We start from the raw sequence: 9733 nt of genomic DNA, 5'->3' as shown, positions 1-9733 counted from the left end.
TACTAGACTTATGGTCGGCTTTAGGGTACGTATCAACACCTAAAACCTATGTATTTACATCATGGTAAGTAACAGCTGCAAGTAGGTTGGTGCTCTGTAACAATGTACCAGTTACTAACCTACAGTATGTAACTACCATGTAGATACACAGGTTATTGCACACAACATAAAGTAGGACTAATTCATAAAGAGAAAACCCTGTGCAGAGCAATGTGTCTTGAGATCCAGGTGCTGGTTTTAGCAGGAACAACTTGTTAATGGGTGTTAGTGTGTAGGTTACCTATTTTTTATTTTACTATTATTTAACTAAGCAAGTCAGTTAACATCAGTGGTTCCCAACGAGGGGTACTAGGACCCCTGGGTCTACTTGGCCTATCCACAGGGGTTACTTGAAAATCTTACTGGTAAAATGCACGAGGGTACATCAAGGGTACTCCGGGCAAAGCTAAATTCAGTTGGTGGTACAGTAACCGAAAAGGGTTGGGAACAGTTATAGTTGTGGGGTTTGTGTAACCAAAGTTGTTTTGCCATGGCAGGAGGATGACGTGGAGACTCAGTTTGGACAGGTCCACTGCACCATGAAGGGGGTTCCCAAGGGCAGCCGCCCAGTCATCATGACCTTCCACGATATTGGACTGAACTGTATGTTTTGTTGTTGTTGTGAGAGAGCCCTGTCTGGGCTATCCAGTTGCTCTTAAGTTTAGGTTATTGTTATTGTGCACATCTGGCTAAGAGCTAAGTTCCATTCCATATTGATATGCATCTAAACCAGTGAGAGCACAGCGCTTTGATGACAAACAGAACTTTAAACAGATTACTTGTTTTTAATGTGTTAATTCAGGCTGTCATGTCATGATCTGTATACAGTCCCATATGGTTGTTCTATTCAATTCAATGTCATTTTCAAAAGCAACAATGCACAAGAAAGAAAAAAAACATTTAGGAGCACTTTGCTGAACTTGTCTTATATTCTCTTTTGTGTCTAGACAAGTCGTGCTTCAACCCCCTGTTCAGCCACGAGGACATGCAGGAGATCATGAGGCACTTTGCCGTGTGCCACGTTGATGCCCCTGGGCAGCATGAGGGTGCCTCCACTCTCTCCACTGAGTGAGTGACCAGTGCCAACCTCAATTAGCAGCATGAATTTGTGCAACGGATGTGAAATGGCTAGCTAGTTAGCGGTGGTGCGCGCTAGCAGCCTTTCAGTCGGTTACGTCACTTGCTCTGAAACCTTGAAATAGTGGTTCCCCTTGCTCTGCAAGGGCCGCGGCTTTTGTGGAGCGATGGGTAACGATGCTTCGTGGGCGACCGTTGTTGATGTGTGCAGAGGGTCCCTGGTTCGAGCCCGGGTATGGGCGAGGGGACGGACTAAAGTTATACTGTTACATTTGCAAGGGGGTTATTGAGTTGAAGATTTTCTGGTGGATTCTCTGGTGGTTGTAGTCCTCAGTGTACCGTGAAATTGATTAGAAGCAAATTAGTCAGATTCAATGATTTCACATGGCACAGATCCCATCTGTTGTCAGTGTTAGTGGACACTGGGATCTATTCCCATCTGTTGTTAGTCTTAGTGGACACTGGGATCTAGTCCCATCTGTTGTTAGTGTTAGTGGACACTGGGATCTAGTCCCATCTGTTGTCAGTGTTAGTGGACACTGGGATCTAGTCCCATCTGTTGTTAGTCTTAGTGGACACTGGGATCTAGTCCCATCTGTTGTTAGTGGACACTGGGATCTAGTCCCATCTGTTGTTAGTGGACACTGGGATATAGTCCCATCTGTTGTTAGTCTTAGTGGACACTGGGATCAAGTCCCATATGTTGTTAGTGGACACTGGGATCTAGTCTCATCTTTTGTTAGTGGACACTGGGATCTAGTCCCATCTGTTGTTAGTGTTGGCAGTTGATGTTATTCCTCAATAACACAAACTACAAAGCAAATCAGGGGGAGAAAAATGTGTTTATTTGAGAAGAACAAATCAACCTGTTATGCTGGGAGTTAGATGTTCAGTCTCCCCTGTCCTCAGCTTTTCGCCACTGAACAAAGGAACAGGATGCCATTTATAAGCCCCCTACCCCAGCCTGGGGTTGACCAATCAGAAGTCCTTGCAGTACAACTTGGCCAATGGCCAAATAACAAGTATCCTGCTCCCAACTGTACAGACCAATGAAAACGTGGCACATGTAGCTCTGAGTTCAAGAGTGACATTCCACAGATTCTAAACAGATGTTGAACTGAAAAACCAACTCCTATTGATCGTTAACTCTAGTCCTCTGCTTTGTGTATTTATCTTCAAAATATTCTTATATCAGTGAACACTGTGATCTAATCCCATCTGTTGTTAGTGTTAGTGGACACTGGGATCTAGTCCCATCCGTTGTCAGTGTTAGTGGACACTGAGATCTAATCCCATCTGTTGTTAGTGTTAGTGGACACTGGGATCTAGTCCCATCTGTTGTTAGTGTTAGTGGACACTGGGATCTAGTCCCATCTGTTGTTAGTGAATACTGAGATCTAGTCCCATCTGTTAGTGGACACTGGGATTTAGTCCCATCTGTTGTTAGTGAACACTGGGATCTAGTCCCATCTGTTGTTAGTCTTAGTGGACACTGGGATCTTGTCCCATCTGTTGTTAGTGGAGACTGGGATCTAGTACCATTTGTTGTTAGTGGGCACTGGGATCTAGTCCCATCTGTTGTTAGTAAACACTGGGATCTAGTCCCATCTGTTGTTAGTGAACACTGGGATCTATTCCCATCTGTTGTTAGTGAACACTGGGATCTAGTCCCATCTGTTGTTAGTGAACACTGGGATCTTGTCCCATCTGTTGTTAGTGGACACTGGGATCTAGTCCCATCTGTTGTTAGTGGACACTGGGATCTAGTCCCATATGTTGTTAGTTGACACTGGGATCTAGTCCCATCTGTTGTTAGTGGACACTGGGATCTTGTCCCATCTGTTGTTAGTGGACACTGGGATCTAGTTCCATCTGTTGTTAGTGAACACTGGGATCTAGTCCCATCTGTTGTTAGTGGACACTGGGTTTTAGTCCCATATGTTGTTAGTGAACACTGGGATCTAGTCCCATCTGTTGTTAGTGGACACTGGGATCTAGTCCCATCTGTTGTTAGTGGACACTGGGATCTAGTCCCATCTGTTGTTAGTGGACACTGGGATCTAGTCCCATCTGTTGTTAGTGGACACTGGGTTTTAGTCCCATATGTTGTTAGTGGACACTGGGATCTAGTCCCATCTGTTGTTAGTGGACACTGGGATCTAGTCCCATCTGTTGTTAGTGGACACTGGGATCTAGTCCCATCTGTTGTTAGTGGACACTGGGATCTAGTTCCATCTGTTGTTAGTGTTAGTGGACATCAGGACTAAGAGCAGCTGCCTGCCATGCTAATCCACTGTCACATGGCACCTGGTCCACAAGACTCTTAAAACAGTCAACATCGGGGACTGGGTCACTGCTAGGCTACTGTAGGTCACTTTACCTGAATCTTCAGGTAGTAGAAGTATCCAGTGAGAAAATAGATGATATTCACAGGATAGAAAGACAATGACAAGGCACCAACAGATAATAACAAATGGATGATACATTCATTTGAAACATGTCAACAACAACAACATGTTTGAGAGACAAGTTTGGCACAATAACATTTTGGGTTGCATCCTAAATGGCACCCTATTCCCTTTATAGTGCACTACTTGTAAGTAGTGCACAATATAGGGAATCGGGTGCCATTTGGGACACATCAATGACTTGTATCGTGTTAGTGATGATGAGGAGCACTTGAGGTAACTTGTGTTCTGGTCTTCCGCTGCAGGTACACCTACCCCTCTATGGACCAGCTCTCTGAGACTCTCCCTCAGGTCCTCAAGCACTTTCGGTGAATCACAAATCAACGTTTATTTGTCATATACACAGTTTACAGCAGGTATAAATGGTGCAGCTAAATGTGTACTGGCAAGCTCCCTCAACAGTGCAGTACAAATATCAACATAAACATGATTTAAAAATATATATATACACTACCGTTCAAAGGTTTGGTGTCACTTATACATTTCCTTGTTTTTGAAAGAAAAGCAATTTTTTTTGTCCATTAAATTAACATCAAATTGATCAGAAATACAGTGTAAACATTAATGTTGTAAATTATTATTGTAGCTGGAAATGGCAGATTTTTTAATGGAATATCTACATAGGCCCATTATCAGCAACCATCACTCCTGTGTTCCAATGGCACGTTGTGTTAGCAAATACAAGTTTATCATTTTACACACTTGTTTTAATAAATGCTTTCAAGTGTTACCCTCCGGGATCAAAAACACATTTATTACGTGGATTATGTGGATAACTAAATATAAATTAAATGAAATTCACGAAGAGGTTTACATCCTCTTCTTATTAGAAGCTTCAAACTCCCATCAAACCTCTTATTGTTTCCTTTCAGGTTTAAGAGTGTCATTGGACTGGGCAGCGGTGCTGGTGCCTACATCCTCGCTAAATTTGCTGTGAGTGGATTTTTTGTTGTTGTTGAACTCTTTTGTTAAATTGAGCAGCCATAATTAAACTAGGATTTAAACCTAGTAAAAGTCCTTCAACATACCACAGTGTTGATACTGATAACATCATCTTGATAATTGTTATTGCCAAGCAAATCAAATCAAATTTTATTGGTCACACACACATGGTTAGCAGATGTTATTGCGAGTGTAGCGAAACGCTTGTGCTTCTAGTTCCGACCGTGCAGCAATATCTAACATGTAATCTGACAATTCCACAACAACTACCTAATACACACAAATCTAAGTAAAGGAATGGAATAAGAATATATACAGTACAAATAAATATATGGATGAGCAATGACAGAGCGGCATGGGCAAGATGCAATAGATGGTATAAAATACAGTATGTACATATGAGATGAGTAATGCAAGATATGTAAACATTATTAAAGTGTCTTTTGGAATGTTCTTTTGTTTGTACACATCTACACTGTTCTGTACTGTACAGCCACTGAATAGCCTGTGTGATGGTTATCCTCGAGTTAGACTAACCACTGAAACAATGAAGCTCATAGTAGATATCACAACAAAGTTTTTGTGATAAGTGTTTGTGTCATTTCCTGCTCTCTGAATCCTAAATATGTCCCAAATGGGTTGTGCTATGTTCTTCATGTCTTTATTCTTCCTGTCTACAGCTGAACCATCCAGATAAGGTTGAGGGACTTGTCCTCATCAACATCAATGCACGTGCCGAGAGCGTGATAGATTCACTAACACACAAGGTAGCATAGCATAGCATAGCATTACTAACATAGCATAACATAACATAATTAACATAGCATAGCATAACTAACATAGCATGACTAACATAACATAGCATAACATAACATAATTAGCATAGCATAACTAACATAACATAGCATAGCATAACTAGCATAGCATAGCATAAGTAACATAACATAGCATAGCATAAGTAACATAGCATAACTAACATAACATAGCACAGCATAACTAACAGAGCAAAGCATACCATAGCATAATTAACATAACATAGCATAATTATCATAGCCTACTTAACATAACATAGCATAATTAACATAGCGAACAAAGTTGAGTGCTTTTGAAAATGTAAATAAAAGAATTTTCAAGATCTGTATTTGTTTTGTATTATTATTATTAAGACCCTCCAACATAACAATCCACATTGTGGTGGGTCTTTCAGCCTAAGCGCATGGTGACATGCGGATTTACTCTGATAGAGTTCAATTCTTAGGGGATTATGTATAAATATGCTTTAATGTCCTTTGTGTTTGCTCAGAGCCTGGCTTGGAGGAGCCTGTACACACCACTGTAAACTCCCAACTCTCTCTCTGTTCAGATGACTGGCTGGATCCAAGCACTGCCTGATCATATCCTAAACCACCTGTTTGGAAAGGTAAGGGTTAGATAGAAACAGCAACTACAGTAGCTCTAACACCTTAATGGCTATTTCTGTTTCATCTACTACACTACAACCACTGACAGTCCGTACGGAAAGAGCAACGTATTGTTTTGAAACATCCTAAAGATGTAGCTTTGTTCAATCAACTGTCACTATAAGACTTCTGTCCCCCTCTGGAAGCTACAGTATATGAATGATACAATTACATTTATATTTAAATAGCTATGAATTGTTGTGAAACATCAACCCTTTGTTATGGATATTTATAGTCAGTGTCATAACACATTACATGTGTATTATAAGGCATTATAAACTATGTTATAATACATTATAAGTATGTACATCATGGAAAGCGTTACCATTGAGATTTGTTCTTTGCGCAATAGGAGGAGATCCAGAACAACCCCGATCTGATCGCCACATACCGCAACCACATCACCAATGATGTCAACCAGTCCAACCTGGCCCAGTTCTTCAAGTCCTACCAGAGCCGCAGGGGCCTGGAGATCGAGAGGCCTGTCCCAGGGGGAAACATTAACGTCAGAACTCTGATGTACGTCACACGGACCGACTCAGCATCAGGACCCTGACTCTTACCTGGCCACATGACCTGACTAGGGAAAACTCAGGGCTGAGTTTTGACTGAGTATTAGTTATGATATTGACTGAGTATTAGTTATGATATTGACTGAGTATTAGTTATGATATTGACTATGAGTGTTAGTTATGGTATTGACTGAGTATTAGTTATGATATTGATAAAATAATGTATATGTGAAAGATAATGATAAAATAATTACACTCTGAAACCTTATAACTGTATGAAATTGATTAGAATAAATAAAATTATAATCTGATGGTGTGTGTAGTTTTAGTCAGAATGAGGTTAAACAATGTATAGTGGAAAAACACAGACTGTCTGAGCAAGGTGTAGCTTAGGATTTGAACTTGTGTGTGTGTGTGCCTAGTAAAATACCGAAGAACAATTAAAACTGTGTTTGGACCGACCTGGCTAGGCCTCTGAGAGACTTGGGAGAGGACAGGGAGTACTTCTCAAGGTTTTCCTAATCTCGGGGGAATGGAACTGTCGGCTGGGTAGTGATACAAAGTGGTGCGAACTGTGGAGAAGGATAAAACTCACCTACTGTTTGTGTGTATGTATGTGCGTAGGATATCTACTGTTTGTGTGGAAGTATGTGCGCAGCTATAAAATGGATGTCTTTGTATAATGGACTTCAGAGCGCTCTCGTGAATAAACATTTGACTATTGTAGGCTGGGCCTCTGTCTGTTTTCATTTCAACCAGTATCTTATCAATTCTGGGTTGCAGACTGAGTAGTTCATTGAAGTTCAGTTTATTGAACATTGAGAACAGAATTCTCGCAACAGATATTGACTGAGGTTTAGTTATGATATTGACCATCAGTATTAGTTATGATATTGACTATGAGCATTATTAGTTAAGTAGCTAATGAATCTGCTGACTCATGCAGGTGCCCTGCTCTGTTGGTGGTGGGAGACAACTCCCCTGCAGTTGAGGCTGTGGTCGAGAGCAATGCAAAGCTCAACCCAACACAGACCACACTGCTCAAGGTCAGTTTCATGTGTGGCTCCGACAGATGTAGCAATTCATAATACTGTCAAAAGTACTTTATAAGTAAAGATCCGGAACTACAATGTCATTGACCATCCAAGAACAGTATATATGATTGATAATGAGAAAGATTTGTTAAGATCAAATGACGGTTGGTTGGCCCATGATCTTTTGTCTCCGTCCAATCAGATGGCTGACTGTGGAGGACTTCCCCAGGTGAGCCAGCCTGGCAAACTGACAGAGGCCTTCAAGTACTTCATCCAGGGCATGGGTTACAGTAAGTATCATGGGTTACAGTAATTATCATGGGTTACAGTAAGTATCAGGGGTTACTGTAAGTATCATGGGTTACAGTAAGTATCATGGGTTACAGTAAGTATCATGGGTTACAGTAAGTATCATGGGTTACAGTAAGTATCAGGGGTTACAGTAAGTATCATGGGTTACTGTAAGTATCAGGGGTATCAGGGGTTACAGTAAGTATCATGGGTTACTGTAAGTATCAGGGGTATCAGGGGTTACAGTAAGTATCATGGGTTACTGTAAGTATCATGGGTTACTGTAAGTATCAGGGGTATCAGGGGTTACAGTAAGTATCATGGGTTACAGTACGTATCAGAGGTATCAGGGGTTACAGTAAGTATCATGGGTTACAGTAAGTATCATGGGTTACAGTAAGTATCATGGGTTACAGTAAGTATCATGGGTTACTGTAAGTATCAGGGGTATCAGGGGTTACAGTAAGTATCATGGGTTACAGTAAGTATCATGGGTTACAGTAAGTATCAGGGGTTACAGTAAGTATCAGGGGTTACAGTAAGTATCATGGGTTACAGTAAGTATCATGGGTTACAGTAAGTATCATGGGTTACTGTAAGTATCATGGGTTACAGTAAGTATCAGGGGTTACAGTAAGTATCAGGGGTTACAGTAAGTATCATGGGTTACAGTAAGTATCATGGGTTACAGTAAGTATCATGGGTTACAGTAAGTATCAACTGAAGATAATGTTCACCTTAGTGCATGTCAACAAGGGGTGGCAGGTAGCCTAGTGGTTAGAGCATTGGGCCAGTAACCAAAAGGTTTCTGGATCGAATCCCCGAGCTGACAAAGTAAAACTGAAGAACAAGAACTAAAATGTAGCTACCAGCCTCCTTGTGTACCCAGAGACTATTCACTTTCTATGCCACTGTTGATCATTGGTGTCCCCTCCACTAAGACTAGGGGCTCTATTCAAACTGTGTCGCTGAACCGTTGCAGATTGCGCTATAGAAATGTAAAGGTCATTTCCAGTTGAGGCGACGTACTGCGTGTAGCATTTACCGTGAATGCAGTCTCTGCTAATGCGGAAACATTGCCTTTAAATTGCAATCACGCTGTAACACGGAATTTCCACGATACGGATTGAATAGAGCCCTTGGGTTCTGGTCAAAGCAATGCACTATATAGGGAATAGGGTGGAAGTGACAATTACATTGATGGAAGCTACAATCTATCTGCAATATTAAAGCTGATCTACCTCTTGAACATAAAAAAATATGTATGCTATGCTATGCTAGTTATGTTAGATATACCAAGCTATGGTAACTGTCTCTCCTTCCTTCTCTTAGTGTCCTCAGCCAGCATGACCAGACTGGTGAGGTCCCGCACCGCCTCAGGCTCCAGCATCGCCTCCTGCGACAGCAGCAGGAGCCGCTCTCACACCAACGACAACCAGCCCGCCCGGGAGCACACCGACGTGTCCATGGAGAATGTCTCCAAAAGCACCGTAAATCAGACCATTGTCATGTCCAGCAGCAAGACTGAGGACGCCTGCTAGTGCCCTGGTCACTGAAAGGTCATAGGTTGTCTCCTAAATGGCTCCCTATTTCCTTTATAGTGCACTACTGTTGACGTCAAAAGTAGTAGGTTGTCCCTAAACCCTGACCTCATACCCCCTGTCCTGTCTACCCTGCTGCCTGTGTTGCTGACAGTAAACCCCATAACCCCTGTCCTGTCTACCCTACTGCCTGTGTTGCTGCTGACAACAAACCTCATAACCCCTGTCCTGTCTACCCTACTGCCTGTGTTGCTGCTGACAACAAACCCCATAACCCCTGTCCTGTCTACCCTGCTGCCTGTGTTGCTGACAGTAAACCCCATAACCCCTGTCCTGTCTACCCTACTGCCTGTGTTGCTGCTGACAACA

General features: G+C 41.9%; 1 protein-coding gene across 1 annotated transcript; it reads left to right on the top strand.

Annotated features, from left to right (window-relative positions):
* The first annotated feature begins 470 nt into the window (after positions 1-470).
* Positions 471-9372, top strand: LOC129837825 (protein NDRG1-like). Its single transcript, XM_055904285.1, has 10 exons — positions 471-642; positions 987-1107; positions 3830-3892; positions 4457-4517; positions 5207-5293; positions 5890-5946; positions 6339-6505; positions 7445-7544; positions 7735-7822; positions 9156-9372. Exons 1-10 carry the CDS (start codon positions 579-581, stop codon positions 9362-9364), a joined length of 1017 nt encoding a protein of 338 aa, XP_055760260.1. The 5' UTR covers positions 471-578; the 3' UTR covers positions 9365-9372.
* Positions 9373-9733: the final 361 nt, after the last annotated feature.

This window comes from Salvelinus fontinalis, chromosome 38 (assembly GCF_029448725.1).
Source record: "Salvelinus fontinalis isolate EN_2023a chromosome 38, ASM2944872v1, whole genome shotgun sequence".
Classification (NCBI taxonomy): Eukaryota; Metazoa; Chordata; class Actinopteri; order Salmoniformes; family Salmonidae; genus Salvelinus; species Salvelinus fontinalis.
The sequence above is the reverse complement of the archived record's forward strand: the minus strand, read 5'-3'. Positions and strand labels throughout refer to the sequence as shown.

Excerpts from the sequence above, each read along its gene's own strand:
- LOC129837825 (XM_055904285.1), top strand. The coding sequence starts at position 579 with ATGAAGGGGGTTCCCAAGGGCAGCCGCCCAGTCATCATGACCTTCCAC. Across the intron at positions 6,506-7,444 it reads ATTAACGTCAGAACTCTGAT|GTGCCCTGCTCTGTTGGTGG; the intron begins GTACGTCACACG and ends TGACTCATGCAG. Across the intron at positions 7,823-9,155 it reads CATCCAGGGCATGGGTTACA|TGTCCTCAGCCAGCATGACC; the intron begins GTAAGTATCATG and ends TCCTTCTCTTAG.